Source organism: Leptonotus elevatus, chromosome 12 (assembly GCF_054856555.1).
Source record: "Leptonotus elevatus isolate MCC_2025b chromosome 12, RoL_Lele_1.0, whole genome shotgun sequence".
Taxonomy (NCBI): domain Eukaryota; kingdom Metazoa; phylum Chordata; class Actinopteri; order Syngnathiformes; family Syngnathidae; genus Leptonotus; species Leptonotus elevatus.
Window position 1 is genome coordinate 1,764,471 of NC_141250.1, and position 18,194 is coordinate 1,782,664.

General features: G+C 39.0%; 1 protein-coding gene across 2 annotated transcripts in view; it reads left to right on the forward strand.

Annotated features, from left to right (window-relative positions):
* Window positions 1–18,194, forward strand: part of efnb2a (ephrin-B2a) — a 37,110-nt gene that overhangs the window by 1,219 nt on the left and 17,697 nt on the right. For both annotated transcript variants that reach the window (XR_015096694.1, XM_086091363.1), the window contains exon 2: window positions 9,773–10,056. Coding sequence is in view for 1 of the 2 variants with exons in the window: in XM_086091363.1 (XP_085947489.1) it covers window positions 9,773–10,056 (284 nt within the window). In the remaining variant the exon portion in view is untranslated. The remainder of the gene's footprint in view (window positions 1–9,772; window positions 10,057–18,194) is intronic.

The window sequence follows — 18,194 nt, forward strand, 5'->3', positions numbered from 1 at the left end:
GCACAGTGCCCGCATTGTTAACTAATTGCATGTGACTTGATGATAGCCACCAATTCATTTATAGTTGGTCAGAATCAAATATTTTTTAGTCGTGTATTAGCCCAATTTAGGGAGGCACCGGGAAAATGGTGAAAGAAAAACAAAAACAAACTTTGCGTCTTTTTTTTTGGCTGCTTTGGTGCTAGTTCTACGAGAGCCACCATAATGTCATTTGGGAATAATTAAGCTTAGGTACAAAACCTAAGCTAAATGTGCTGTGTCCCACAATGAGTGCACTGTGCAGGAAAACTGAGCATTTTAAGTTTTGTGTGCGTGGTGTGTGTGTGTGGGGGGGGGGGGATTTAGTTTTGTAGGCAAATTACTTAAGGTATGTGGATGGAGGAGTAACTTAACAGCTTCCTTTATGTTTTCCTACATACCATGTGCACCTTTCAATTTACTGACCCATACAGCGAGTTGGGTGCAGCTCTTTTGAGATAAAGATATGTATTGTGTATTTAGTGAGCCCCAATTTATAATTTACCAGTGACAAGCAATGCCTGTCTACTCTGAACACGTCATTTGATAATTCAAGCAAATCAAAATGATCCACAAGTAAAGCTAATTTGTATTCACAACAAAAATATTTTTGTACCGATTAGTCGTCTGTGGTTGCTCATTTTTATGATCACTTGCAGCGCCGATTTTAGCTCAATCTACAGCAGACTAAAACAGTTTCTTTGCTATTTAGGTATCCAATGGGACCATTTGGCTGTTACATGGTCCTCTATTTTTTAGTGACTATAAATGAAAGTGAATTGAATTGTACAGATGCTTTCTTTTGACGTTTTTGGTGTAGTGCGAGAGAGTATTTGTCTGCGCTCTGCAGGCAGAACACTTTGCTTCTATAGTCTCACCTGCCACAGCCAACTGTGTCCCAACGGCTCTATAGATACAGAGGCTGGTCAGCCATTGACTCTCCAACTGATTTGGCACCTTTCACTTTGAAGTTCATCCGTAGTAGCTTTTCAAAGCTGTATTTTTTGCTATTCACAACATTATTTATGGACAATCATGTTGGAGCAGTTAATAGTTTGGTATATGATCTACTAACTTTCTTGTAGCGACGTACACAATAAGCAATGTAAAAAATGGATGGATGGAAATACTTGTAAATCTGTGAGGGAGCATTACAATTATGTGTCTTGTTAACTTTCATTTTGAAAATGTGATGTTTTTCCAACCCTGGAATTTTAGCTCCCCCGACTGCCACTAACGCAGCAAACATTCCGCTGAATTAGTGCATGCGTGTGCGCATTCTTTTTGTCCTGTGTGTATTTTAGGGCTAAAGGGTCAAATTTTGATATCATTGATTGAATTCTGTTTTGGGTATTATCCCTTTAAATGCTTGTGGATCTAATGGCAACAATAGAAAAAGAATAACAGAGTACAGTATTGCCTTAAATTGATAGGTTAGGAAAAACACACTAACAACGCCCAGAGGTTAAAAAATGTCAATTGGTTTAACATACGTTTTCATCGACTAAGATAACTCCCACTTAAACCCCCCCCCCCCCCACACACACACCCACACCCACACCCACACCCACACACACACACGCACGCACGAACACAAAACAAATAACACATACAGCTTGATCAGTTTTGTACATAAGAGGACTAGGGCCAGTGAAGAGGGGGGGGGGGGGGAGAGTTGGCAAAGTTCTCACTTTATTCTCAGAATTCTCACTTTAAAGTGAGCATTCTGACTTTAATGTCAGAATTCTCACTTTATCACTTTAATCTCAGAATTCTGAGAATAAAGTCAGAATTCTGAGACTAAAGTCAGAATCCTGCCATCTTTTTTTTCCCTCTTCACTGGCCCTAATCCTCTTCCGTAGTTTTGAAGCTGTTTATGCAAATTGGGAGTAATAATGGAAAAAAATATGACAAACTCTGTTTGAATTTCTTATTGAATTTGAAAGCTTAATGCGAAGTTCTCATGCCACTCGAATGTCACTAATAAGCAGGTCAGCAACATGTGCCACAGACCAAATGGTGGTTTTTGCTATGTCTCTCTTAGTTTGTCTTACTATGCCTCTTTGACTATTCAAGAAGGATGAACATTTGAAATCTGAAGGCTGTAGGCCAGTCTAATGGCTTTGTGTAGGTGGGGATAAAGGAAACTCAAGGCTGGCTCTATAGCTTTCTGCATGCATGCTACATGTGTGCAGAAAACAAAATCCATCCACAAGGGCCACAGCTATGTCGATTAAACCCTATTGTTAAACACACTGCCCTTATGCATGAACCTCCCCAAAAAAAAAAAGGAAACACCCAACCTCCAACATTCTCCTAACCACAGTCTTTCTAACGCACACGCACACACACGCCTCCTCCTTCTAATCCATTTTGTAGTTGGGAGGGAGAAACAAAAGGGAGGCCTGCTTTACATGGTTTATGTAAAAAGAGTGCTCCCTCTTCTCCTCTACAGTTCATTAAGAGATTACGTATAAACCCAAAGGCCCTTTGTGACCAGGCAATGAAGGGGCACCTCTGTGGGTTCCTTTGTTGTTGGGGGGGGGGGTTCAGACTTCTGATTCGAGACGCAGGTCCATCATGAATGAGTGACGAGGATCTCGGTTCTGAAGTTTGGAATGATGACTTCCCCAAAAATCCTAATGTGCCAAAATATATCTGCTACTTGAATGTAGCTACGCTGGCCAGCAGTAATGGTGAATATTTTCTGATGGAGAATCTAAAAGGTCAGTTAATTAAACCATGCAGTGTTTGACGGAGTGTTACGATTGCAGGGGCCATAGATAGATATATGTCTGTTTTATGGTGACAGTTAGAGATGATCATCAGTGTCATGTATTAAAACAAGAAAACGCAAAGTGGAATGAAAGAGAGCGGGAGAAGAAAGCATCGGGCCCCCTTGGGAAGAGGAGGGTAATTATGTCTCGGGCTGCTTAGATCCCGTAGGCCTGGATTACTGGATGAAAGGTGAAGGGAGTGCAGACAGAGCCAGAGAGCACAAGAGAGGATTGGGTGACAGTCAGCATAAAGACCTCCGTCCCTTCGGCCAACAGAGGGCGAAAGCCGCTGCGCTGCAAATAATTGAGGCTGGATTAACCTTCACCATACCTTGGCGTGCCCTCTTTGTCCATCGCCTTCATGAAACCTTGCATTGCAGCTGGGATTCAGAGTCAAACAGTTGCTTGTGAGCAGCTGTAAATATTCGCCATCTCCTCCTGCTTTGTTTTCATATCAATTTGAAGCTATAGGAAGAAAATGGCGGGCGGAGTCACAACACCAGGGTGGCCGTTGTTTTTTTGTAACACGATATTCCATTGCTTTAATTGAAACAACTGATAACATTTGATAACATACTTCTCCACTTTCCTCCCCCTGAAAAAACAACAACTTCTCACACATCCACATCAAACCTAAAGGTGGTTAGACAAACAGATGCCACTTAAGCAAATGCTCTTTCATGTCTCCAGTGTCACTCATATGCTAACCCAGACCAGCAGACCTTGTCACACACATTTTCACCTTTCCATTCGGCACATACAAATTAGGCAAAAGAATGCTTTAAATTGTGCCAAAAATGCTGAAAGATCGAGTCTAATGCTCCAGCTATTTCTTGAAAGTATGTTTCCAACAAGACTAAGTGATTTTCTCAATAGATTGGCTACCTTATCATCATTAGTCATCCTTTTTTCCCCTCCTCTGACAAAGTTAATCACTTGGAGGCACCTATAGTTGATCTTAATTTCCCAACAAATGGCGGACAAACAGAGGGATAAAAGAAAGACACGAGTTTTATTGTGCAGCAACTTCATCGTTTTGATCTGTGTGGCTTGGGGTGGGAATCGCTTGCCACCTCATGATTCAGTTCAGTTATGATACAGAGGGCTACAATTCGGTCCAAAAGTATTGGAACAGCAAGGTCAAGTCATTTGTTTTTGTTGCATAATGAAGACATTTGGGTTTAAGATCAAAAGATGAATAGCTCACAAAAATTAAAACAATTCCAGCTTTTATTTCGTGCTATCAAACAGGCAAGGAAGGAGCCACCGCACAATGAGGGAGGTGCAGAACAAATTTATCACCTCACATTCTCACAATTATATCTTGTTTATTGCTGTTATCTTTTTAATAAAAAAAGTTATTTATTTGTTTGTTTTTATTTACATCTAGATGTGTTGAACAACTCAGGACAGAGCACCTTTTGTCAGATCAGATCAGCCAGGGCCATGTGGCAACAAGCTCTTTTTGACAGTGTTTTCAACAGGTTTGTGAATAATGATGAAACTTAGCTATATTTTAATGCTAATTGCTGTGAACCGGAAACAGATAGAAATATACTTTTTTCCTGATGAAAGAAGAGACTCTAATCTTTCTTTTGGTAGGTTCCGTGTTTTTAGAGCAATAGAACACAATATTCTGTTGACATTGCAAAATCAGTCAAATTTCAGTCAAACAGCCGGGAGCAAAGGGGGTTGCTTCAGTGAAAATAGCTGTTAGCGAATGAGTGTTATAAATTAATAGTTTCTCTGTAAACCTGGATCCTGACTTGGAGGGCATGTGAATCTTTAGCAGAAATAGAACAAAATGAACGTAACCAAGACTTGGAAATGAGATCATGGGACAAGTAATATTATTAAGCGTAACACTCCCACACTTTGAAAAACAGGCAAGGGAGGAGCCGCCCCACAATGAGGGAGGTGCAGAACAAATTCATCACAGATGTCACCTCACATTCTCACAATTTTATCTTGTTTGTTGCTGTTATTATACTTCCCTCCCAACAATTCTATTACGTTTTTCTTTGTGAAGATGTACATAATATACCATATCTTTTTGTAAGCTTCTTTTGGTTTGGAATTAAAGCAGAGTTTGAATGTGTTTCACATTTTGGGCTGTTCGGATCACACAGGATATCGTTTGTTTGGCTTTGCCAAAAACAGGATCAAAAAGAGACGGCGGCATGAGACAATGAAGTTTTCTTTGGCTCTTGCTTGTCTGCTGTGAGCGTGTTATTAAGCTTCTCTGCGTATCACTGGAAATGTTTGATCTCCTGCAAGTTGCCCACTTCCTGCCGAGATAGCATTCATGCTAACTGGTCTGTCACCCCGAATGATTGTTGGAAAGTTTGCACTGAAATTTCTTATCAGCAAAGACCTTTTCCCTCCTGAATGTACATAGGATGTTGGTCGATATCTAGGTCTGTCATGTCATGTCTTTGTGAGTAGTTTGTGATTTATATATATACATATACAGTATATATATATATATATATATATATATATATATATATATATATATATAAAGATGTGTGTACTTAAATCCTTCACACGGCAAGAATCTCTAGATCTAATTTAAACCTAAAACGGAGTCCTTGAGTTACGGACAAGTTCCGTTCATACGCTGGCGAATTTCGACTTAAGCCGGATTTCACTGTTAAAGTCGAATTTTACATCAAAATACTTTGTACAGTAATGTTGAAAAACATATTTCCGCGAGCCGGAAGAGGCCGGTGTTGTGCCAAAGTAGTTAACCCTGAAAAAATGTGTATTCCCTGCTGCGGGATCTTATAACTTTTACCACATAAAAGTGGCTATTTTTCAAAAATGTTCCTTGTTCCTAACCCTAACCATAACCTTAAACTTTAAACATGTGGAAGAAAACCGAAAAAACATTAACATTCATCAGTCGTTTGTGCTTTTTCTTTGCATACTGAGATTTCCTACTGAGTGCATGGTCATTGAACGCACTTAGAGTCCATTGCAGAATACAAGCGTGTTCTTGCTTTTCTTTTGTTTATCTGCGATAAATATAATTTTTCTTGTTACAAAACATTGTTTCTTAAACTCAAAAACACATATGTCTTTTTCATGCGTTTATTGAAAAACATGCATACCAGCAGCAAGGGATACACATTTTTTCGGGGGTAATTATTTTGGCACAACACTGGAACCAATATTTCGTGTTTCCGCACGGACATTCATTGCTGACGGACGGCAAAGCGCAGCTAATGGAAATCTAAACACAGAAATGTGACGGGCGCTATCTGTGACGCGCATGCGCAAAAGATCGGCCATCTTGGATCGCTAACTACGGCAACCACACTAGAAAGAAAATACCTTTAAATGCCTGCGTGATAGTGCACATTTGTAAAATAATGATACATGAAAAAAAATATCTTAGATTCTTGATTAATTTTAAAGTAACTAAGTAGGTAACTTTTAATCCCATACATTTTAAAGATGAACTTTTTACTTTTGACCCCATTGCATTTCCAGTGAGTCTGCATTGTTATACTTTACAGTAAGTCTGCAGTGTGTGTGTTTTAAATTGCCCCCACCCCTCACCCAGTCTCAACCCCTATGCTGTTGTAACCCTAAGATGTTGTTGTCGTTTCCAGAGGCTGGGTATAAGGCGGGCTACAAATAGTTTCGAGTTGATGTTTTCTGGCGTCTTCCTGCTAAATTAACCAGACACGGCAGGACAGGATTCAAGCACGTCTCTCATTTATTTAACTCTCTTCTCGAACAAAGCTCGCTCGGTTACACCTCTCTCTCTGCGCTCATGACATGCGCAGTACACAAAACACTTCAGCCTGTAAAACTAAAATAACTACAAAACTAATAGTAATAATTCACAAAAAATATATAAGTCAATTGCAAGTAAATAAAAAATACACATTTGCAAAGAACGTGTTACACTATGATAATGGCCACACATTGTTCTACAAACAATAAAAATAAACCGTACCCATTCTCATAGCAAACTATAATTACAGTATGTGTCAAAATGGTTTCTATTCGTACAAGATATGCTTGGGTACAGAACTGCTTTGATTAAAATGCACCTGTCCTGTACCTTTCGCAATGTCTGTTTCATTTTGCGTGTGTGAACATGTTTTGACCTGTTGGCGTAGTTAGCGATCCAAGATGGCCGATCTTCTGTGCATGCGCGTCACAGATCGTGCCTTGACAGCGCCTGATGGTGAGTTGACCTGCTCGATGGATGCCCGTTGCTGGAGGTAACAACAACACAACTTTAAATAACTTTAAAATGGCCCGATTACTGTGAGAAATTAACGCAAAAGAAAGTCCCACGGACGAGGCACAGGCGCCGTAAATTTAAAGCGACGTAACTCGAGGACTCCCTGTATTTTCTTTTTTCCCCAGACAACATACTGTCTCTCTTTGTCCCGCTGTGTCCATCACTACTTTGCTACTGAGTGTGTCCTCAGGGGTAGGAAAAATATCCACTCGGCCTACTTAGCTGTTATGCTTGACTGTATTCGTCCTCAGTGTGTAAGTTGCGTGCAAGCACATGTGTACTTGTGCACATGTGATTGCCCGAAGCAACAAAACGATGATGCATACTCTTTAGAGAGGGATGGAGAAAAGAATGTTAAGTTCTGTATGTGTTCATTTGTAAGTGGCATATAATAGATGAGTGATAAAGACAAGGTGTGGAATACGAGTGTGGAACCTCCTTCAATTTAATTGTGTCCTTGTTGTTAATTATGAATTGTCTGTGCCTTGCCACAAGTTCCCTGCCACACATTGCGGGGTTTGCTTTTGTATGACAATAGTCAGAGAGAGAGAGAGAAACATTTAAATGCTTCATAAACTTTCCACAAGGTACAAAAATAACATTTATGAAGCTATACACTTTGATCTGTCCAAATTAAATCACATAGTTACATTCATTTAATTCCATTCCAGTTTTAAGGGGAAAAATAATACATTTATTAGTCGTCATTTCAGACTGCAGGAAAACACAATTTGTGATCAGTCCACAGTAATGCTTTTGTAGCTATTCCCTAAACTTGCCTGAAAGCTGAATTATCGTGGTAGTTGTGAGTTCACAAACCCCCGAGAATGACATTGTGGAGAGCTCCTTTGAGTGATTCACATTATCAGTTTGGTTCTTGCCAGTTAGCTAATCGCCACCTGATCTCTCTCTCTCTCTCTCGCTCTCTCTCTCTCTCTTTCTCTCTCTCTCTCTCTCCCTCCCTCCCTCTCTCTCTCTCTCTCTCGCTCTCTCTCTCTCTATCTATCTATCTATATATCTATATACACACACACACACACACAAACACACACACACACACACAGTACAGGCCAAAAGTTTGGACGCACTTCTCATTCAATACATTTGATTTCTATTCATGGCTGTACATTGTCGATTCTCACTGTAGGCATCAAAACTATGACAACTAACGAACACATTTGGTTATGTAAATTCAACTGACTCGCTTTCATTTTTTACAGGCAACATATAATAACAATGATTCCACATTTCAATGATAAGAATAATAGTTCCAATAAGAGTATGACTATTATCATATTAAAGCATTTATTCATTATCTGTCACTTAGGCTGGAGGTGGTGAGCAAATGAGATGGAGGTAGCCGCCTCTGAATTTTGTACACAGGAAAAACCCTGCAAATACAGCAAAAATAATTTTGAATTATACGACTTAAAAATAAAAAGCATAAAAAACAGTGTCCAGAGCATCTGATAAATTCGGGGGTATAGACTAAATGAATACAATAATGTATTCAAAAGTAAACAGTATTTAAAATACATATTTTATGCCATTTCCACACATTCATGGACATTTTCAAAACAAACACAAACAGTGCATTTTTGTCTTGAAAGGCAGAATTTTGAAAACTTCAGCCATGGTGCACTCCATCTTCAGCATCTGTCTATGGGGAAAATAGATCCTTATGGCTTTCCATTTCAAATGTGCGCCTTGATTTGATACATACAATTCCTTGATTTAAAAATACAGCATATTAAATGATGTTATCTCCTTATTTGTGCTGATTTGCTTCTGTGCATATTCACGCATGGCTAAAAAATGTGAGGCCATAAATGTGTTTTCATGTGGGGAGAGATTTTTTTGTTTTGTTGAATTTTTTACTTGTTTACTTGTGTGCATGTAGATCTTATTTTATTTTTTATTTTATTTATTAAATATTGCTGTTTTGTGTTTTTGTGTGGACTTATTGGATGGGTCATTTATTTATTTATTTATGTGACTAAAAATCATCATCATAGCTTTTAGCCGCTCTTGCCCTCGATGACACACAACAGTATCTTCCTTTAACCATGTTTTTTTTATGTGTCTTTTACGAAAGGCATTGCTTTTGAGTTGTTTCTACCAGTATCTGTGGGTAACAATGCCTATTTGTTTGATTTAAGCGTGGTATACAGCAAATAAAGATTCAATTTCAATTCAAGCTGAACTTTTGAACGTGTATGAGAATATGTGTATCGTCTGAATGCTGCAGGGCCTCACCAGACTTGAGACTAAATGGCGCTATTATTTTACTTTTGGGAAATATTTAGGGAAATATTTAGGGAAATTCAATTACACTCCCAGACAAAGCCCTCCAGGCTTCCTGGCGATGAGTTCCTGCTACTGTTGCTGTTGTCGAAATGTTGCCTCACACAGAAAGGCTTTTCTTTTTTTCATTGTTTTGTTATTGCTCGCTTGTGGTGTTTTTTTGTCACTTATTTGCTTAATTTTTGTTATTATCTGCAAACCATTTCCACTATTTTGAATATAATTGATGTATACTTGTTTTCACTTATGGGGGTTATTGTATTTAAACATGCACATTTGCATCAATCTACCATAACTTTTACTATTACATTTATTGAAAATTGAGGCACCAATTACAATACTGGTATTTGACGCTGATGATTTATAAACAAGTTCATTACACTAAGGCTCTGTCCTACATTTCTTCTTTCAGATTTGTGCCAGGACAAGGTGTGGTACTCTACCCTCAGGTTGGGGATAAATTGGACATTGTGTGCCCCCGAGTGGACGGCGGAGTGGGTGAGGGAGTGGAGTATTACAAGGTGTACATGGTGCCCAGGGAGCAGCTGGAGAGCTGCACCATTACCAAGGCAGACACACCACTCCTCAACTGTGTCAAGCCTGACCAGGATGTAAAGTTCACCCTCAAATTTCAGGAGTTTAGCCCTAACCTATGGGGCTTGGAGTTCTCCAGAGGAAAAGACTATTACATAATTTGTAAGTATGAATGATATCAGCGCTGTGATCATGAATGTCCTTTTAAATGTTTCTTCAAGGCGACCAACTAGTTGATAGTTCCATATTCTTTGGGGCCATTGCTGATTACCTGCGATGTACTAACATCCTCGGGGAAGTTTTGATAGGGTTTTGTGACGGCCTCCTGGGTTGTCATATGGGAGGTGGACTGAACCATCTGTGTGGTGCAGAGGGGGGTGTATTGAAGATAAGACCATCTGTGAGGCTCTGCCACCGCCATCTGTGTGCTGTCACTGTAGAGGAAGGCAATATTTCTTACTCTCTAGTCTCTAGAAGGATGGAGAAAAATAAGTGCTGTCTTTACATAGGGAAATCATTTGTGCAAACAATCCAAGCAATATACAGTTATAATGTGCAATTCACCAATTAATTAAGAGTGAGTTTAGAAACCTCCTACCTAATACTTGTGCTAATTTCCTACTGAACAACATGTGCAGGGGCACATTCGCAGGGTTGGGAGGGTTACTTTTAAAATGTATTTCATTACAGTTACAAGCTAAAAAATGTAGTTAGTAATGTAATCCAATTACCATAATACTAAAGTAATGTAACTTGATTACTTTGGATTACTTTTGGATTACTCATTAAGAGAAAATACAAATAAATATCACCACAATATATATTCTATACAATTCTCCCCTGCTATTTGCGGGGGTGATAGGGACCCTGGCAGCCTACAAATAGCAAAAATGCTTGTGTAATTAAAAAGCATGTAGGCTATAGATTAGTTGATGATTGATTGATTGATTGATTGATTGATTGATTGATTGTGCCATATGCTGTTTTTGAACTGTCACTGAAAGCAACCACACCTCACAGCTTAGACCTGGGGTGCTCAAGTTCGGTCCTCGAGAGCCCCTATCCAGCCTGTTTTCCATGCTTCTCTCCACTAACACACCTGGTTCATGATCAGGATCGTTATCAGGCTTCTGCAAAGCTTGCCAATGAGCTGATCATTAGATTCAGCTGTGCTGCAGAAGGGAAACATGAAAAACAGGCTGGATAGGGGATCTCGAGGACCGAACTTGAGCACCCCTGGCTTAGACAGACAGACAGACAGACAGAACGACAGATAGATAGATAGATGGATGGATGGATGGATGGATGGATGGATGAATGGATGAATAGATAGATAGATAGATAGATAGGTAGGTAGGTAGGTAGGTAGGTAGGTAGGTAGGTAGATAGATAGATAGATAGATAGATAGATAGATAGATAGATAGATAGATAGATAGATAGATAGATAGATAGATAGATAGATAGATAGATAGATAGATAGATAGATAGATAGATAGATAGATGCGTGATATCAACTGCAAAATGAACTTTTATCCCAGTCACAATTTTAGCCGTGTATATGTTGTGTCCATCCATCCATCCATTTTCTTAACCGCTTGTCCTCACAAGTGTTGCGGGGGGCGCTGGAGCCTATCCCAGCTGGCTCCGGGCAGTAGGTGGGGTACACTCTGAACTGGTTGCCAGCCAATCGCAGTATATATATGCAGTATATATATGCAGTATATATATGTTGTGTATGATGTTTAAATAGTGAATTGGTGGGAGGATGATTTGTTTGGAAGGTGAAACTCTCATTATGGTTGTAGGCTAGCGGGCTAGCTAGCAAGAAGCTACAGCGCGTGCCGCTGGACTCTCAGCTCAAACTTTCGCTCCTTCAGCAAGACGAGTAAGTTCCAGTGAATACTGGTCGCCATTTCCTCCTCCCGTCCGTGAAGCTTTTTCAAACTGCTCGCATGTGGAGGACACGATTAGTCAGTTCGTTCATAACCGGTCCCAGTCGCGCGCTCTGTCGCTCTCTCTGTCGCTCTCTCTCGCTCTCTCTCTCTTTCTCTCTCTGTGTCTCTTTCTCTCTCTCTCTGTCTTTCGCCCTCGCTCTCTGACGCACTCTCTCTCATCGTATAAATTGTAATCCCTCGAAGTAATCCCCATTTTTAATAAATGTACCTGTAATCTGATTACATCTTTTTTTCCTGTAACTGTAACAGAATAAAGTTATTTTTTTTTTGTAATCTGATTACGTAACGGCGTTACAGGTATTCCGTTACTCCCCAAGCCTGCACATACGAATACTAGTTGTTTCAGGGAAAACATCTTTACAGTTAATTATTGGTAGAGATTTTGGCAAAGATGGCTTCTCTTAAACCAAACAAGTGTCTTAGTTGGGCTATTTGATGGATGGGCAACTTAATTTCATTAGTGCTACTTGGGGCCCACACACTTCCTAACCAGATGTATGACAAAATGTCATTTCAAATATGGATAAAATATCTGAATATTTGCAAAAGCCGTGCTCTTAACTCATCAAAACCTAAAAACATATAAATATTTTTTTTAATACTTTGTCATGCACTCCCCAAAACGTATTTATACGTTTTTTATGGGTTTTTTTTATGCTAGAGCATACAGAAGGCTTTGATGCAGCTTCTGACCTGAAGAGATGGCTTAAAGCAATGGTAGTTATTACAAAAAAATGGCCAGCAGGTGGCGGCAGAGTGTAAGAGATCAGCCAGGGCGTGTTGCAACAAGCTCCTTTTCCCAGTATTTTGATGAACAGGTTTGTGAATAATGATGAAACTTAGCTATATTCTAATGCTATTTTCTGCAAAACAGAAACAGATACAAATATACTTTTTTTCCTGATGAAAGAAGAGACTCTAATCTTTCTTTTGGTAGGTTACATGTTTTTATAGGAATAGAACACAATATTTTGTGGGCCTTGCAAAAACAGCTGGGAGCGAAGGGGGTTGCTTCAGTGAAAATGGCTGGGAGTGAATGAGCTAACTCTTTGACTGCCAGACGTTTTCAGAAAAGGGATGCCGTCAGTGCCAGCCGATTTAAGCATTTTGACTGATCTTTCAAGGTCCACAGAAAATGTTCTGTTTGGACTATGGAAACACACGTACTACCAAATGAAAGATTGGACTTTCATCTTTCATCAGAAAAAAAAGTTTGTTTCTACCTTATTCCGTTCTTTAGTAATCAAAAATAGAAAATGGTTAGTTTGACCCAATTTCGTCTGTTTTGGACCAAAATACGGAGAAATCAAGCTTTTAGTGAAACGATATTATTTCATGCATTCTAGTGAATTTGACACTTCTTTTTGTCCATGAATGATGCCACAAACACCTAAATAGTGCTTTACTTCTATAAAACACTACCACCAAGAATGAAAAAGTGTTTTTTGATAGCAAAATACGTTTATTTACATTCAACAGTGTAACAATTTGACAACAATTTGGCAAACTATTTACAAATGTGTGCAACTGTGGTGCTATTTACAAATATGTGGATGTTTCAACGACAGTTTTTCTTTGTGTAACACTCTCCTGCGTGCAAGGAGACGCAACCGCATTTGCACAACAGATTGCCTCTTCACGTGCTCCACTTTCTTGCCGGCCGTTTTTTTCCGGGGAATAGCAAGTATATACTGCAGTGTGTGTTGCCATCAAGTCTAATATCAGGATCATGCTACGGTTTCGTTACGTCTCGCTTCCTCGTGTCCTTCAGTTGCTATACCGGGTGGTAAGAGATGTTCTGATCCATCTTATCCACTCCATTCATGGTGGCATCGTAGTCCAGAACCAGTGTCTTCTCCGTGATCAGACTGTACCCGCTCCTCCGATGAATATGCATTGGACTCGGGGTACTCTTCATTGTCCGATCGAATGTCCGCTTGTGCAGCTCCGGCGTTAGCCGCGCTAGCCGCGCTTAGCCGGTGAGGCTTACTACGTGATCATAACAGTCGCGTCAAGGCTTCCAACTTTGGCGTCAAGCTCGGAGTCATCATCATCGTCGACATCAATGCGCTTTTTAGTATTGATTGATGCTTTCCGTCTTTGAAAAAAATGCTCAAGCGTGAGCTGCTTGCAACCGGTTGCTTGGTCAAGCCATTGTGGCTTGACCAGCCATTGTCTCCTCAACACTCTAGCTCCGCCTCACGTCTTCTACTGACGCCCACGGTGGGCGGCCCATCCAACCTTGTGCAAAGAGAGTCATCGCTGCCCTCTAGGGGCCAAAACGAGTCTTTTACTAATCAGATCTGCCTGATACTTTCAGCACAGCTGCCCAAGGCTTTCCTGCACCCGTTTTCAAAAAAAAAACAAAAAAACTTCTTTTAACGTCCTCGGCGCCCTTCCCTAGGTTTATGCTAAACGTTTTATAACGTTTATGGCAGTCAAAGAGTTAATATATTTAATTTTTCATCATACATTTCTCAATGCATATATGAAAGATCCATTATCCTAACCCAACATCAAAGGGTTTGACGCAAACAACAAAATAGCCGCATTCTGTGATTTTTTTTGCGCCCGTGCAAATGACACTCACATAAAAATTACCATTCAAGGACAGCAAAAAACTGCTGAACAGCAAACCAACATTAAGTGCAAACATTTGTTTTGTGCAATTTTTAACATTCTTAAAGTGCTATGTTTGTCTTGCCAAATCGGCATAAAATTATTAGGCCCTCTCACGTTGCAGTAGAAGCGCAACTAAGTCATGTCTACCATCAGGAGGTGATTTTAAAACTTAAAACTAGAGTGGATGCGAGTTCATGATTTTTTTTTTGGTTCATTTTCTTTTCAATATATTTTTTTAATATTTAGCTTTTTTTCCACATTCTTTCTGGGATTTCTTTCCACACTTACTCCCCGTTTTTCATGAAAAACCTAAATTGAATGTTAACCAGCATGTTCTGAAGAATTCGGTGTACTCTAAAGTAGTTTGTGCACTTTGCAGAGCAAAATTCAAATAGCATATTATTTGTATGTCCTTGGCGTATCAGCAAAATTCCCTCCACGGGGCCTCGCAAACCAATGCTGGTTGAGTTGGTGCTGGTGAGCAGAACTAAATCTGTAAGCGAGAAGTTTCTAAACCTCTAAGCGGGAAATTGCTTCTATGTGAAGAAAATAAGATGCCTGTAAAGGTGAGTCTGTTTTGAAATTACAAATGAAATTAATTATTCAATTCATTATCAATGATTAAATTCATGAACATGTCCAGTTTTCATTGCACAACAAAGGCTGAGTGCACCGTGTTGGGGGAAAAAAGGGTTGTACAGGGATGTGATTTTTCCGCTAATTCGCGGAATTCCGCTTTTTTTATCTCCAAAAATAAAATGTTACAATTTTTTAAGTGGTAAAAAATCCGATTTCGTCTCAACAGCGTTCCATTTTAGTGTTTCCGTAACTGAAATGAAACTGATCTTGCGATTGGCTGAAGTCTCCGTGTTGACCAATAAACGCGCTTGTTATAAAGGCATAGGCGTATGCCATTGTTTGTTGACCAATAAACGCGCTTGTTATAAAGGCATAGGAGTATGCCATTGTTCATTTCTCAGACGTTTTTGCCGGGTGTTTAAAGAAATGTCCGTGATCGAACGCAAAGATGCTCCGCGAGTTAAGGAAATTGACAAGATCGTAAAAAACAAGTTTCGATGGGACTGGTTAGAGAAGGATATATCTACAAATGTTGGAAAGAAGACTGTGACGAATTTGTTCAGTGACTTTATTCGGAAGATCGATCGTGCCGGGAAAGCGCTTTGCATTTGGTGCCATGATACCATTGACTATGGTGGGAGAGGTTTCAAAGCTCTTGAAAGTCACGCAAAGAGCAAAAAACACGTGAAAGAACTCCAGTCAAGAACAAATTATTCCATCGCTGGAAGTTTCGGTGCCCAAACGAAAACTCCAAAACTTTACGGCCTCCATCCCTTATTGACATCACAATCGGAAGCGGTAATAGAGAGACGTGATCCACCCCAACAACCTGTACCAGTTGCTGACAGAGTCGTGAATTTTGAGGTCGGTGGTAAACGTTTCAAATTAATCGAAATCAAATTTTCGAAAATATTATAACGTAATAAAAATGGTCATAAATATTTAACATGGTTAATCATTGACACAAACTCAAATGAATGCTGCATGTTTGCACTTTTCAGGTTTCAATATGTTGACTATCTTGATGTATGCAGTTACAGAGATGATCTTAGTCAATCCGAATGCATGATTGTGTTTTTACCAGAGCTTGCTGCATGAGGTATTTTATGTTTTTGTTATGCATTATGCATTAAATTAAGAATGATTGATTAAATGATTTATTGCATGGTAAATATATATGATGATATTCTCAGTGATAGTTTTTAAAAGCAAAGGCAGTCCAATGTTTTTGAATGTGACTGATTTTGAGTTGACTAAAACTGCAATTTTATATGGGATAGTTCAATATACATTGAAAATTTATGCTGTTGTTTTGTCTATTTCTTTGTCATCTGAGTGCATTGAAAGTACTCAAAAACACGGAAAACCCATGAGCTCTGGACCTAGCTGAGTGCCCGCGGCCCCCAGACCCCCGGCTAAATTTTCAGATAATTTCACTTTGGTCAAATCACATCCCTGGTTGTAGGAAAAAAGAAAGTCTGCCTTTGTTGCATGTTATTATTAATATACATTAAAAAAGTATTCTATTTTTCTAAAACGTACCTCACTTACGGAGTATTCAAATACTAACTGTATTAGTGGCCCAGCAGTGAAAATTTTGTCAATGAAAAATTGTCATCATTTTTTTTTCATGAAATTTTTCCCCCAGACAAAAATGAAACGAAAACTAAAATACAAGCCATTTATTGAGACGATGACAATAACTAAATTGCCTGACATTTTCGTCAATGACTAAAACTAAAACAACGCAGTAACAAAAATTCATAAAATCCAATCAGAAGAAGGAATGAAACGCCGGTGAGAGAAAAGAACCACCCAGAAACTGTTCACTGCACTTCATCTAATGTTCAAACATGTTTCCATTTATTGTGCAGCTGTAAGATTATTCTCAGGCAATTATGCACTTTTTAACAATTTTTTTTAGGCGAAAACTAAGTTTTCAGACAGCATATATTTCATTGAAACAAAGTTTAATCAAGACACTGTTGTGTTAAATGTGACTTGTGTGTTGAACCACAGTTACAAATAGGTGTGTTATAATTTTCTGTATAAAAGTTTTATTTTTTATAATTTTATTATTATACTGAAATTGGGTTGAAATTATAATACAATCAGATTACTAAATTATGGCTGAAACTTTAATTAATTTTAGTAAAAAAAAAAACTAACTAAAAGTAAATTAAAATTTCTTGTCAAAATTAACACTGCGGCCCAGCAGTTTATCTCAGTGGTAACGCTCTGCACTCACAAACCGGAGGGCGTGGGTTTGATACATACACGAGGCATACGTTAAAATAGTTATAATGCATGGCATCTTTGAGTAAACTTTACACATACCGTATAATTTAAGTCTTTTTTGGAAATGAAAATATGCTGACCCTAGTGAACATGAATGAGAAGGTGATGAAGAAGCATCACATCCTGTATACACGTAGAGGAAGGCACATGTCCAGAGAAACAGATGTGAGACACTGATGGTGCTGATTGTCCCAAAGCTTGAGGCGCAGCTTGAGGCAGCTTCTCTGTGCACACACTTTTCAGATGCATGTTTACTATGACAACAAGAAATATCCCCTTTGGCGCTAGCTACTGTAGCTATACAGTAAATGTGCTATACACACTAAATGCACCTGCTTGCTGCGTCGGTCTGTTTGAAATGAAAACAAAGGGCTTTCAATAACTGTTTTTTTTAGTCCATGTAAACTTTCCTCATTCAACATCTATTCCTCAAAAATATTAATGTATAGCTTGAAGAGAAGAAAGAAAGAAGGAGAATTTTCTCTTTTTGGAATGAGTCACATTTTTCTGTTAATTGCCTCTTTAGTCTACCTCTCGCTTCAACTCTGCAGCTGTTGCAGCTGACTGCATTTGAATTATGATGTTAAATTGTGAAGTCAGTGATTATCCTTTTGTTGATTTGGAGAAGCTCCAGCCTTTGCAAAGAAAAGTATAGCAAAAATGAAAATAATAATAAAAACAAGACAAAGTACAATTTCTGCAGAAATTGCACGGGAATGCTGAAAAGCTGAATGCTAAGATTTGAATGTATGTGCTGAAATCATTTCAGTGAAATTATAATCTATTTCCTGAAATGATACTCAGTTGGTATCAACCATGTACTAAAATACGCCCCAAGCGGGGTT